At 39.5% G+C, this 14,836-nt stretch overlaps 1 protein-coding gene and 1 long non-coding RNA gene across 12 annotated transcripts in view; one reads left to right on the forward strand and one right to left on the reverse strand.

The window, feature by feature from the left end:
• Window positions 1-14,836, reverse strand: part of slc4a5b (solute carrier family 4 member 5b) — a 42,660-nt gene that overhangs the window by 27,049 nt on the left and 775 nt on the right. For 8 of the 11 annotated variants that reach the window (XR_534979.1, XM_008423207.1, XM_008423212.1 and 5 more), the window contains exons 1-5: window positions 13,661-13,811; window positions 10,674-10,738; window positions 8,479-8,697; window positions 621-750; window positions 179-339 (exon numbers count right to left, since the gene is read on the reverse strand). Coding sequence is in view for 10 of the 11 variants with exons in the window: in XM_008423207.1 (XP_008421429.1) it covers window positions 179-339; window positions 621-750; window positions 8,479-8,697; window positions 10,674-10,737 (574 nt within the window). In the remaining variant the exon portion in view is untranslated. Of the gene's footprint in view, window positions 1-178; window positions 340-620; window positions 751-5,803; window positions 6,306-8,478; window positions 8,698-10,673; window positions 10,739-12,358; window positions 12,553-13,660; window positions 13,812-14,836 lie in introns of those variants that run through there. The other 3 variants (XM_017308000.1, XM_008423206.2, XM_008423211.2) reach the window with 3 other exon arrangements.
• LOC108166787 (uncharacterized) lies at window positions 4,186-4,967 on the forward strand. Its single transcript, XR_001777172.1, has 2 exons — window positions 4,186-4,522; window positions 4,616-4,967. It is a non-coding gene; the product is annotated as an uncharacterized LOC108166787 (long non-coding RNA).

Here is a 14,836-nt window from a genome sequence, read left to right on the forward strand (position 1 = left end):
ACTCTTACTTGAGCAATTTATTGACTACTTTTTACTATATACTTGACTAAAAATGTTCTGAAGTAGTGCTCTACCCACCTCTGGTAAGTTCATAAAAACCCTTATACCATTTTACACTCCTTAGCAGAAACCTAAACTATCCTTCAAAGATTTAAACGACATGTCTTGTGAGACTCACCCACTATCTGTGGCAGTGAGTAGCCCTCCAGGTCCAGCAGAATGCTTCCTGTCTGCAGGCAGGTCCGGAGCTCAAACAGGCTATGGAGGGTCAGCGTGGAGACGTGAGGCTTGCTCCATCTTTCTCCACCCTCCTCCACCTTCTCCTCAAACTTCACCCACCTGAAGAGGACCAGCTCATCTCAGCAAATAACGTTCAAGTTTTGATCTTCCAAGAGAGAATCGGAGAGATGGATATTTCTAGCCAAGGGTGAGCGATTAGTGTTTCAGTTAGCAAGGCTGATTTTCCCTTTGCTTTAGTCACATGAAGTGTTGGGTTGCTTTTACTCACCAGTCTCAAGGAACCAAGTGGAACCTTTAGACCCTATAAAAAGCGACCTGAAATCCTAAAGCAACAGCCACCTTGGTACTTTCCTGGTACTTTGGTTCTGTGATAAATGTACCTGGCAGACTCTTTCCATTCCAACTCTTCTCCATCATGCTGCAGTGTGTCCATCTCAGTGAAGATGGTTGGTGTTGGGGTGGTGTCATCCTCACCCAGGATGTGGCGAAGACGCTCCGCAGCAGGAGAAACTACAGATACACACAACCAGTCTCAGGTTTTATTTGCAGTCCTGACAGATTCGGTACGAAGCTCATCCAAACCTAAATGGTGGATGGTGATTATTGTATAGCGTTTATAAATCACCTTATTTAATCGATTCCGATTTTAATTTAGATAATTGCTTAGCTTTCCAGTAAGGAGGTAAGACCACTTGACTAAAGGCTCTCACATACTTCATCCAAAGTGCTGAAATTGGTTCTCATGGACATGAGACAAAAAATGCATCATTTTGTTTGCAGGGAGACATTTGCCTTCACTTCTTGAGTCCAGCCCTCGGTTGAACTGTTATGTGAATGTTGCTTGACTGGTCACTGGTATCTGGATAGCCTTTGAGAATGAAGCTCCTCCTCTGACAGAGCAGCTCTCTCCCGAGACTCCCCCATGCAGCTCCTACAGACTAGCCAGCATCAATTAGCAAGCAGCTGGTGGAATTGCTCATCTGAGCTCATCATACGAACTACTCGGATCAACGCTGGTAAAAACGTTGTTTAAGGTTAACAGAGGAGCCATGTTGTGAGTGACTGAAGCCAATCACTCCTATATTGATTGCTAGGCAACAGACCAACAATGATTCAAATACAAAACCAAAATGTAGGCAAAACACAATTTTGCTTGATTTCTCAAACATGCATGAGAAAAATCAAGGCAACACCCCAGTTATGTTTTTGAAGAGAGAATAACATAATGACCTGATGTCATTATGTTAGAAAAGTTAATTTTGCGGCTGCACAGTGGTGCAGTTGGTAGAGCTGTTGCCTTGCAGCAAGAAGGTTCTGGGTTCGATTCCCGGCCCCGGTCTTTCTGCATGGAGTTTGCATGTTCTCCCTGTGCATGCGTGGGTTTTCTCCGGGTACTCCGGTTTCCTCCCACAGTCCAAAAACATGACTGTCAGGTTAATTGGTCTGTCTAAATTGCCCCTAGGTGTGAGTGTGTGTGTGTGTGTGTGTGTGTGTGTGTCTCTGTGTTGCCCTGTGACAGACTGGCGACCTGTCCAGGGTGACCCCGCCTCTCGCCCGGAACGTTAGCTGGAGATGGGCACCAGCAACCCTCCCGACCCCAATGGTGTGTGTGTGTGTGTGTGCATGGTTGTGTGTCCTGTGTGTCTCTGTGTTGCCCTGTGACAGACTGGCGACCTGTCCAGGGTGTACCTCGCCTCTCGCCCGGAACGTTAGCTGGAGATGGGCACCAGCAACCCTCCCGACCCCAATGAGGGACAAGGGTGAAAGAAAATGGATGGATGGAAGTTAATTTTGCATAATACTGCCCTTTTGAAACACATTATTCATCCTTACCAAACAAACCTTAGTGCCTGTACTGATTATCTGGTGACCATGTGAGATCCATCACCCGACACCTCTTTCTAATTTTATTTTAGACAGATCAATCTCCATTACCATCCTGAGCCAGGAGGCTGCAGTTCACTCGCACGCCAGAGTACACAACATCCCTGATCATCAGTTTGTTCCTCTTGAAGGAAGTTACTGATGAAAATGATGAAACATTCGAATTCGTTTTTATTTTTATTTACGAAGAGTTTGTGTTGCGTGTAACAATGACAGTATTTAGTATTTAGCAGTATTTAGTTCAAAACAATGTCCCAAAGAATAATCACTGTTTCAGATACTTGGCCAGCTCAGAGTCTGGGTACCTATTTATGGCTGAACTCTGAGTGAGCAGCCACCGTAATCCCACAGGAAGAGGGGGTAGGACGTTGGCATGTGTTGTTTTTGCAACATTTTGAGTCATTTTTTCCGGCCAGTGAAAAGAAAACATCATTCTACTTTATTGACCTCGCTGCAGAACTAAGCTATCAGTTGTAAAGAAGGAAAAACACAGTCGGCATGTTCTGCCTCAGCAGGATGATCAATACCATGTAACCACTTGATCAAATGATGATAGGTTTCATAGGGGCATCAATTATACCACAAGCATGACTGAAAGTGTATAACAGGACTATTTTAGATTAGGACACTAAATTATTCAGTAAATATCTGGTATGGATAGGTTTTGTGTGATTAAAATTGTTCTGAAAATAAAACAACAATACAGCAATATGGATTGTGTTCATCCGATCTGCAGTCTTCCTTCACTAACAGACCCATTGTTTTATTCTGTTGATGAGGAACAGTGGCTGTGTGTCTATTAGCCTTAAAACAACGCAAATTGGAATTAAATACATTAATTTGCTCAATGAAAACACGATAATTTTGAAAAAACTCGCATTTTTTGATAAAAAGGTTTTTTTGTGCTGGCATGAGGTGGTTTTATGGCTCTATTGAAATTGGTGTATTTCACAAATCTGCAGTGGAAACACTTTTTGTTACGTGATTAGCAACCGGATGCTAGTACTGCTGGAAAAGATGAAGACGGTATCAAGTAGTAGTAGGAGTATGATGACGTGGCATATTTTATAATGAATTATCACATTAACTAACTTATTCAGATGCATACATTTTAGTCTAATCATAGAGAACCGTAGAACAGACAGTTAGGTTTGGTCTCAAACTGGATTAAATATCAAAATCAGAGCTACAGCTACATTTAACAGTGACTCAAATACATTTAGCCTCTGTGTAGAAATCTGTTGAAGTCTAAGTTAATCCAGAATTTCATGCTAACCTTATCAAGTAGCAATAAGGAGATCCATGGTAATACTTTGCATAAATGCTTCCTTTCAAACTTTGAGCTGTTTGGAAACTTACAGACTGATTCATTAAAGTACTGAATGTTTTTCACAGAAACAATGTGTACAAACTTTGAAAAAGTGAAGTTCTAATTGACGTTACACCAAAATGAAATCTGCATCCTTATCTGTGCTGTTAAGCAAATGGCATTTGTCTGTGTGGTGTGTTTGCATGAAAGACTGGGCAGACAGCAGGTGTTAAATCAGGACCTGAGAACTTAAAATGCTGGAGCTTAACAACAGGATTCTCTGTTTCTGTGCAAAACATTCCCAATATGGACAGCTTATGCTTTATTATTATCAAAACTACAGCTAACACTTTTGCATCAATCACTTGCCAAAAATGGAACCCCACAAACATTGATGTGTCTTTCAAATCTGCCCATCTGAAATTATTATGTGGCCCCAAAAAAATCAGCTTAAGCCACTACAAAGTTAAGCAACAGACAGCCACTATACTCTGTTGCCACTAAATGTGGCAACAGAGTGTATTGAATAGCTCTGGCTTTCCAAGGTAATAAGCTCATTCTGCTATATTGATCTTGGTGACATGACAGTTTTTCCATGCAGCATAAGCAATGGGTTTTAGTTTTCACAATGGAATTGTGGCCAACAAGCTGTGATGTTGTCTTAGAACAAAAAATGTTTCTAGTCCTAACTGTCGGTGCTAAGGTCTGAGTGCCTAACGAACAAACAAACAGCCAGTTTAAGCAAAGCGTTTATTGGTGCCTCTTTGACCTCACAGTCAAGACAAACGTCTGCACATTGGACTTTGTAATGAAGAGAGCTTCATTACTGGGTCTACTTTTACTTAAATCACTGTATAGCACTTTAAATGCACTTTATGAACAAGCACTTTATTTAGCACTGCACTTTAAGCAGAGATTTGCACATAAATAGCAATTTGCACACGAGAAGTTTTAATGGTATTTATTGAGTATTTTTAGTAATTAGCATGTAGCCTTTTGTTCTGGGCTCTGCACAGCTGCTCGTCATTGGAAAGTGAGCTGGTTGCCTGTGGAGGGAGGATAATTGTTACTCAGAGCAATGAGCTACTGGTGGGTAAAACTGAACAAATGTGTGTGCATAATCTGTGAAGTGTGGAGTGCTGATATTGAGTGACTCACCTGTCTTTTCTGTGTCCTCTCCAGGGTGTTTGGGCAAATACTACCCCGGGGGTCCAGACACCATTTATAGGTTTTGGGAGAGGCCATTGAAAAGTGTGGGGAGATAATCGTTTATGGGTTTTTGTGGTGTTTCATTTGGTGTAGGATAAAATATGAAATATTTATAAAAAGTAAATTTAAATGTTTATATTTATTAAAGTGTATTTTATTTAAATAGGTGGAGATTTGTTAAGGGAGATCCCACTGTGAAGTGGAAGTGGTTGAGTCCAACACAGCTGAGACTATTTAAGCCTTCAGTTTTCACCTGTGAAGAAAATAATTATTGTCTGTGTATTGATGCTGTGAGGAGAATAAACCCACTGCTGTTACCACCTGACTCTGCCTCCTGAAATCTTCATCATCGTAAAATCCAACCGCAAAACGGCCGCCTTGTTACAGACTTATAATGTCAAAAGTATAAAGACATGCAACCTTTCTTTCTCACTCGCAGTGTTTCCATTAAACTTTGAATTGCACAAACTGAAATTGCAAAAATAAATGTCGATGTCTAACAAACTCACATTTTTTGATAAAAAAAAAAAAGTTTTTGCACTATGATGCCATGTCAAAATAGATGAATTTCACAAAACTGCCATGGAAACACTTTTCGCATCACACGAGTCACGTGATCAACAGCTGGATGTTACTACTGGCAAAAACGAGGAAGAAGACAGGAAGTTGCATCAGGATGAGGGTTTGTTTTTGTTTTGTTCAGACATTGTGCAGCTGGCTCCGCCAGGGCTCTCACAGCATCACAGTTCATAAAAAGTTGTCATTGCAACGTGTTAAATCCACAGCTCTTCTGCAAAATCACAGACTACAATTTTCTCAAGATGCCACATATGTAGTCACTCCCAAGTAGGCGGGGCTTGTCTCTCGAACACCTGTATGAGGCGCAGGGATCAGACTCCTCTGATTGGCTGATAGATGCTTGCACCATGACTGAATTCTGATTATTTTTTACGTAAATGTTTAAATCCTTTGCTGCCATAATTTTTAACGACGTACTGCATGAACAAACGTATTCTCATGTGATCTTAATTTAATTTCTCATTTAATAGAAGCAACACAATTCCGAAATTTCGACATCAGCAGAATAGTGACAAAGATCTTATGCACATTTGTAATGAAACGCGGCCACTTGTACATTGTTCCTTTTACTGGAATCTTTACCTGTTCTGGAGCCCGGTAAGGTCAGGTGAGAGGTCATATTTGATGCTCACTGGATCCGAACAAGATCCAAACGAAGAGAGACATCCACTGGGTCTGATTCAGGATAGATGCGTCTTTAGCTTCCTGGTAAGACAGAGTCCTCAGCTCACGTCTCATTGAGTGGCTCAAAACGACTCGCGTTCGTCCCTTAATGTCGTCCTCCTCAGGGATTACTTCCAGCTTTGTAGTATCAGCTAGCAATAAATAGTTTGTTGTGCGGCTGCTCCGCCTTTCAGTCGATCAGGAAAGCAACAAAAAGTCTCCAAAGCAACAAGCAGCCAGAGGCTTTGAAGAGGGTCGACACACACCACAGGGCTCTGGAGGACTCTCCGCCCATACACTGACTGTTGGGCTCACATGTCACAAAAACACAAACTTCATCAATGTAACTTGTACATGAGACATTTGGAGATACATAACACACCTTTAATGCTGCGCACATTTGGTGTTTATCTCTAACAGACCAAAAATATTTAAAAAGTTGCAAAGCAGGTCACTCATAAGCACTCACAGTAACTTCAGCTTCCAGGTACAAGCACATACTGTACTCCCCCACACAGACACACACATGCACACACACACACAGACTCAGCTTGGAGTTCCTCAGCTCTAATCAGCTTATAGCTTTCAGACTTTATGGCCTCTTGCTGCAAAACATTCATACATAAAGGCGCTCCTATTCGCATACTGTTCACGAAAGTAGATCTGTGCAGATTAACGTCCAAACAGCAAAAGTCAGACCAGGTCATATGACTCCTGCTACGGCAGGAACAGGCAGCAGGAAGGTTTGATTGTTGGTTTTGGTCATTCTGAACTGATAATCAGTCACACACTAAATAAGCAAAATGAAAAAGAAAATAAGTCTTTCTGAAATTAAGCAGACTGATAGCATCACTTGACTCTTTTACTCCAGTTTGTAGCGTACTGGTACAGTGATGAACCACACTCTATGCTTGTCTAGATCCGGCAACGTTGCACTACAGTTCCTTCCAAAAGTATTCACACACCTTGAATATTTTTACAAGTTCTTCCTCTGGCTCCCTGGAGCTCAGAGAATAGACTGTAAAACACTGTTGTCAGCTGATAAATCACTGAACGGCTTAAACATCTGCTGCTGTTGTATCAACCTTCCAGACCCCTCAGGTCTTCTGGTTCTGGTTCTGCTCTGCAACCAGAACCAGAACTAGAACCAAACGAGGAGAAGCAGCATTCAACTTGTATGCTCCACAAATCTGGAACAAACTTCCAGAAAACTGGAAATAATCGAAACACTGAGTTCCTTTAAATCTAGACTAGAATCCACCTGTTCATTTCTGCCTTTGATCAGCAGCAGCTGCAACAGTGATCGACATATTTGATGTGTATTTCCTTGATCATTTTGATTATGGATTTTGACTAAATGTTTCGTTATTGATAAATGCATGATGCTTTTATGACGTAAAGCACTTTGAACTGCCTTGCCAATGAAATGTGCTTGACAAATAAATTTGAGTTGACTCGACATTTCTTTGGATAGCAGCCTAAATCTACTGTGTTGGTAACCCAACAAAGAGTACAGAGAAGTGGAAGGAAAATTATATTAGTTTTACAAAATTCCAAAATGATGGATTACTTTTTTTTGTACTTTGTGGAGTTTAAAGCAGACTCAGGTAGCTTCACCTTATGCTCTGAACAACTCATGGAGGCCTGATCAACCCACTGTGAGACAACGGAATGAGAAAGATAAAACTCCACATTGTTATGATTAGAGGAACATCCCAGTGATCTACGGCAACCCAGGAGGAGATGTAGCTCATGTTTGACTAGAGTTCTAAAAGCTTAAACAAAGCTCTTGTATTTCATTCAGATTTCATGCAGTGATAGAACAAGCCTGGAACAGCTCTCTCTCTTTACTCTACCGTATGAAATAGTGAACATCAGCTATGTTTCCATTGACCATGTGATTGCGCAAACTGGAATTATTAAAATAAACTTGCCTGATGGAAACATGCCAATTTTTTTTTATTGAAAAACATGAGTTTTTTTATTTTTATAAATAGGATTAGGATGAGGTGGTTTTTTGGTGGTAACAAAATTTGTGTATTTCACAAATAATGTTGCACTTTTTTCGCATCACGAGTCACATGATCAACCACTGGATGTTACTACTGCCTAGCAGAAAAGACGAAGGAGATTACAGTAAGTGGAAGGAGGACGATGGCGTGGCGTGTTGTTTAATGACCAATCATATGAAGAAACGTATTCACGTTTGATTTTAGTTGAGTTTCTTGTTTAATGGAAACACCATAAATGCAAAATTGTGGGTTTTTTTTTTATATTAGCAGAATATCAACAAAAGTACATTTGTAATGGAAATGAAGCTGGTTAGAAGATTTGGACAAAGCTCAGGTTTTCAAAACGGAAAACTTCTGCTTCTACAGTTTTTACTGCTGACTACAGCTAATTATTTAGACAGCTGAAATTATAACATTGTGTAAAAATATAATTTTCTACTTTTCTATGCGACTCCAGGGGTAAAATGTCTCATCTCAGGAGATTTTTCTTGGCATCTTTCATTGCTTTTTGACACCAGAATACAACGTTACAGTAGAATGTGTAATGAAACATTTAGGATCTGCTGATCTGTGGTGACTGACCTGTGGGGTCGAGGTGCTCCTGCTGCTCTGTGCTGCCTCCGTCCTCATTGTAGCTCTCCTCCTTGTCCTGGTAATACTGTCTGTGTGAGTGTTCATGGTGCGCGTGGTGGTCGTAGTGTAGGTGTCGTGAGTCGCGGTCAGTGTCGCCGGTGTTGGAGCGATGCCTGCGTCTTTTCCGTCTGTGGGAAACGGGAACACCAATGTAGAACGGCTGGGCTTCTGAAAGGGAACAGACAGAATATGTGAGCCGATGCTCTACTCACAGTATGTTAGCTTTCACTGTGAGCTGCCATGTAAGTTCCAGACACATGGAGCCATTTTACAGCACAAGTAATGATGTTACCTTCATGCTTTATATGTCAAATATGACTTAAAATATCTTTAAGAAATTCCTGCTCTTTCTGACTTGCCGCCTTCGGCACACCATCACAACATTCCTCTTTCAAGCGTGTAGCAATGTTTTGTTACGCGCCTCACTGAGAAGTAGTTTGCTAATTGCTGCTGGCTAGTTTGAAGGAGCGGAATGGAAGCTCAGCTTGGAGACTTCAGCTCCAAGGGGGGGAGCTTTGTCGCTGGGTTACAACACTCATCTCTGAACCCAGAATGGTTGCCACAGGAGATTACAAGATTTCTCAATCATGCACGAAAGAATCAAGGCAACATTCCGGGTGTGTTTTTGATGAGGGAATAACATCATAGCATGACTTGAAGCTCAAAAAAGTAAATGTTTCAGCAAGTTTTGTCTTGACATGTCTTACAAGCCCAATTGTCAACAAGTCAAAAAAATTAAGAGTTAACATGCTAATATTAGCTTTGCATTGTAGCAAGCTGCATGAATATATTGTCAGCTGGAGCAGGAGATAAGTTTTTCAAGACTGTAGCTGTAAGTTTCAGGTCAGATATGTCTTCAAAAACAGGATAAATGCATGTTTTAGGCATAATTGGCTCTGATTGGTCGTTTTTTCTGCAGATGGCAGAAGGATCACAGGGGGGAAGGGGGTGCTGAGAAACTTGATTTATTTCACAGATTATTTGTTGTGTATTATACTGTCAGGACATAGTGACAATTTTTGCAAATATGTAAACATATTTTCACTGGTTTAATACAGTAGCTTTAATCTATTTAACCCCATGATGGATCATCGCTCTCTGACTGTCCTGAAGAAAATATTGCTGTAGGTTGTTTATTTAAATTATGTAAAACAGATATGTTGTCATAACATCTGCAATTTGTAAATGTAGGTCTGAAACATATTGCTTTAGTTGTTGTCTCTTTTAAGACTGCTCACAGAAAGTCATTATGTGAAACTGATTGGTCAACTGATTGATCTAAATGGGAAAGTTTAGGCAGCTGCCCAAATTCTGTCCAGCAGAGTTCCACATTAGTCACTAGGTTTCGCAAATGTCAAGTAAAGAGTTCCAGGCACCGTGCAGAGCTGTATTATACCTCAGTAGATGGTTGTCTTTCAAAAAATAAATAAAAACAAACAGATTGACACATGATATTTAGGCTAACAGTTAACGGTCTGATGGCATCAGTACATCGGTCTCTGCTCGCCTCAGTTGTTGTTTCCATTACAAATGTGGCAAAACTGCGTTAATATTACGCTAATGTTGAAAAACAAAAGCGCAATTCTGCAATTGCAGTGTTCCCACTAAATAAGAAACATTTAAAATCAGTCATGAATAAGTTGTAGAAACAGTTTGTTCACATGATAAGTCATTAAAAAACATCATCCTCTGACAACTTCCTGTCGACTTTTTTCATGGTTTGCACCAGTGGCAACGCCTGGTTGCTGATCATGTGACTCCTGTGATGCGATAAAAGTGTTTCCATTACAGTTTAGCAAAATAAACCAATTTTTATGTGGCCAATTAAACACAACCGCATCCTAACACTAGAACTTTTTATAGGAAAACAATTTTTTGTTTTTCAAAATTGCCATGTGTCCTATGAGCAAATTTATTTTTGAAATGTCAATTTTCACAACCAAATGGAGTTTGGTGTTTTTGTGTTCATCTGAGTGTCTGTGTTTTCCAGCCARCTCCAGTTTAAATAAATAAATTCAACCAAAAATTGAATCACAACAAAAAGCAACAGTATGTTCTGTAGCAGCTGATGAAACAAAGTGACAGCCGGTGACCTTCCTGTTTCAGGAGCTGGACACCGGCCTCACAGCTTCATCTTGTCTCACCATCATCATCATCATAGTGCCTGTGGCCTCTACTTCTACCCCGCTGCCAGTCATGGTGGTCCATCCTGAAAATCACATTAAAGATCACAATGGAGGATTACGATGAAGAAAACAATGAGATGATGTCCCTGTCTTAGCTCTGACTCATTGCTACAGCAAACCTCAAATACAGTTTACTTTTTTTTTTATTTTTTTTTACCCAAGCCATCTTTTGGCCAAAATGTTGGGATGATTTTTATTTTTTCAAAAGTACTTTAAGCAAAAAATGACTCTGGCCATTATTTTGTCCTTGTTGCTTCCTCTGTGTTATTTCTGTAGGGATGAATTTGGTCAGGGAATCCTCCTGCCTTTACAGTAGCTCTGACCGCATCACATGACCTGCAGGCCCACACGGCACCACATGTGCCATCACGACACCGACACGTCAATGGATGACAAAAGGGAAAAGTCAATGGAAAAAAACCCCAACAACACTTTAGCACCATAATCCTGTCAGAATGTAGCATTAGAATCAGACAAGTCAGCCGGAGTTCCCAGCATCATTAACAGACTCTTAAAAAGTTATTATAGTTAAGAGTCATAACTATAAACCTTGACAACAGTTGTAGAAACAGAAATCAATTTGTTACAAGGTTATTCCTGTAAACGTAAATGAACTGTTGATATTTTGTAGAGATTAACTTTAAATCTTAAATTTATAAATGTACAAATATCTAAGAATCTCTAAGAGTTTGAGTTTTGTCAGTAACTTTGGTTTACGGTTATGTGTATTCTTCTGTTTTATATTCAGGTTTCTGTCTTGTAATTGTATTACTTTTCATTTTGTCTAGAGTTTTATTTTGCAGCCAGTCTTCTCTGTTCCCTCTGTCTCTGCACACCCAGTTCCAGCTCCCAGTCACCACCGGAGTGATCACCACCGGAGCCCAGATACCTCTGACTTCAGTCAGCTCTTTGTCAGATCCACCTGTCAGTTTCTGCCCCAGATGTATAAAGTGTTGCTGTCTGTTCCTCTGGTTACGTCTCTTTCTAACTTAGTCCTTTATTTTTCTAACTCAGTTTTTAGACATGACATTGTCTACATCCTGCTGTGTTTAGGTTCTCCTCCACCATTACTGATGACAACAGTTTATATGGTTGCTTCTCTTTAGTGTATAAAAACGGGCTTTCTACATTTGTTATCTTAGTTTTTACAACTGTTTCTTGTTATTTTTGATTTTAACGGATGTAAGAAATTTGCTCATCTTTGAAATAAATGCATAAATAGATAAACAATAGCGCTAGTCATTTTTATCCTGCTTGCATTCATACCTGATTTTATGTAATAGACTGTTCATTGAGTAATAAGATTAAATATCTACCTGCAAAAACTTTGATCAGTATTTAAGATTTGTCATGTTCCTTTGAGTCAGGTGGTTCAAGCAGACATCAGAACCAAAATAATTGGAAATAGGCCTTAAAAATGAAACACACACACAGTCAGATCCAATATGTGTGAGTTGAGCAGATTCTGATTGTTTTCCTCCATAATTTCACACAAATTATTAACTACCTAGAAAACCCAACTGACTTGCAGTGGCAGCTCGGGTACAACGCTGTTTGTTTATTTGTATGGAATTCAATTAGACAACTTGTGAATACATATTATTGCTGCAATTTGGCAAAGGAGCAAATTGATGTCAAACAACCTGAAATCCTGAGCCGTGTTGATGTTGGAAAACTGAACGCTCTCGTCGCCTGATGACGTCGGCTTCTCTTCCTGAAGCCTGTTTGGGATTCTTTTCTAGGCTGATCAATACGTGTCATTTCCTATTGGTTCCTGCTTCCTGAAGCCTGATCAGTGACTGTGAAGGACAGTCACATGGTGCAGCCATGAGCGTCTGCACACACAGTAATGAGAATCCGTCCATTGTGACTGCAACACTCCAGTCCTGTCAAAATCGTGAACGAATTCCTGGGTCAACTGCCTTGTTGAAATGTGTGATGCAAACAAACTGGATTCATCAAAACCGTCCTTTTAAATGATGCTTATCTAGCCAGACTGTTCATTGGCTCTCTGTGTCAGAACACTGTAAGTATCTAACATCACACCACCAGCGCTGTTGAATTTATTTTGAGGACAATGCTAATATAATCCTTTATTTATACAAGAACACCTCTTGAGACTTACTGTCTGATTTACAATAGAGGCCATCACAACAAGTAACATAAAAGCAATAATAACACAAGTCAACACGTCTAAAAATCAATACAGATAACAAAACCAGAGGCTGCAGACACATTCTGAAATCCCTTTATTAAAATGTTGAACTCCTCCAGTGGGACCAGATCACAGAACTTCTGAATAATTTGGTTTGTTTGTGTCAATTTCCTTTAAATTTTAGATTCAGTTGGCCAGAAGCAACACTTTAAGTGTTTATTTAATTATCCTCCATAACCTTCGAACTGACATCTCTCTTTAAGCCGGTTGACATTCAAAGCTGATTCCACTCTTTATTGTTTGTTTCCTGATGTATTGTAGAAATGAAATTGTTGCCTATGCTCTCAGGTGCTGTTTTGTGCCAGATTGTTTTTACAGATGATAAGATTGAAAGAATCCCACAGCAGCTGCAAAGCTGTGGATGTTAGACTTTGGGCGGCTGCCACTGGTGATGCTACAACATTTTATGAAAACACCTAAAACTCATTTGACATATTTCATGTTTTGTCATATTACAAGCACAAACTTACGAGTATGCAAAATCTTATCTGTGATAAAAACTAAACAAACACAATTCTGCATGCTACCCGTTTCGTTGTTTTTCTGCACGTTCTACACACCATTGAAAGAAGCATCATACATCTGATGATATTACGTTTTCCAGCTTATGACTTTGCTCCTTGATGTAAAATCCCAAACGCTTCATGAAAACGCATCTTAAAATAGAAAATATTCTCAACAAACTATAATTAGATTACGGGCCTTGAAAGTGTTTTAATAGGTTTCTTACCTGATGTGAGCAGCAAAGTCGAGGAAACCTCAAGTCCAAACTGTCAGCAGGATCTTCAGACGTCAGCGCTGCCAGACGTGGAGAAGAGAAGTAGATTTCTCTCTGTGTGCGAGAAACAAAAAGAAAGTTGTGCAGTTGGACACAGACAGAGCCTAAGTGACTGCCCAGAAAATCTGTGTATTGAGTTCTGGATGTTCCTGCAGGGGATGTTTGTGTGTTTGTGTTTGTCATTGGAGAATCAGTGTGTGGATTCCAATCGATTCACTCAGCTGGCTTTCCATTCACATTTTCTTCCCTTTTCATAATGAGGAAACTATTGATCCTGGAGGTAACTTTGCAAACTTTGATGCCTGAATTTGCTAAACAATAGAATAGAATAGAATAGAATAGAATAGAATATGCTTTATTTGTCCCTCAATGGGGCAAATGCGAAGCACGAAGATACACATGAAAATAGGAAAAAATTCATGAAAATAAAATATAGATATTAATGTTTAAATAACAGATTTTTCAGTTATTTGGAGATTTTTCCTACTGCAGTATTCGCCTGTGATTACAGACTATATTGGTTATTCAGCTGAGGGTCTGCACCCTTTAGTTCTAGAGTGGCTTTTCAGTACTTTGGTCAAAAATGTTTAAGACCTGATTTTTTTTAAAGAAAAAAAAAGTGTAGTTCTAGCATTTTTTTGTGTGTATTTCTTTTGTTTTGATTTCAACTACAAATATATTCTTTATTTCCATAAGCACAGAAATGATTTTACTGTCTTTTTGTAGAAGTTTAAAATTTTTCTTTGTTCTAAAACCTAAAATAAAAAAAATTAAAAAATTTAATGAAACATGAACAATTTATACACTAGGTGATCCTAAAACTAAAACTATGACCATGCAGGTTTTATGGACACATAATATTTAATTAAAATAAGAGCAAAAATGGGTGTTTGGATTATAAATGTTGCTGACTCATGTTTTTTCCAAATAATATTGATGAAGACTCATAAATCTGTAAATCCTAAAATACATGAATGGATAATGGTGCCACTCTGTTGTAGTTTATGCTCATGCCTTGCAAAGAGAAGGTTAATGTTAGTTAACTGGTTGTTCTAATTTACTTCTAGGTGTGTGTGTGTGTGTGTATGTGTGTGCGTGTGTGTGTGTGTGTGTGTGTGTGTGTGTGTG

This window comes from Poecilia reticulata, linkage group LG12 (genome assembly GCF_000633615.1).
Source record: "Poecilia reticulata strain Guanapo linkage group LG12, Guppy_female_1.0+MT, whole genome shotgun sequence".
Lineage (NCBI taxonomy): Eukaryota > Metazoa > Chordata > Actinopteri > Cyprinodontiformes > Poeciliidae > Poecilia > Poecilia reticulata.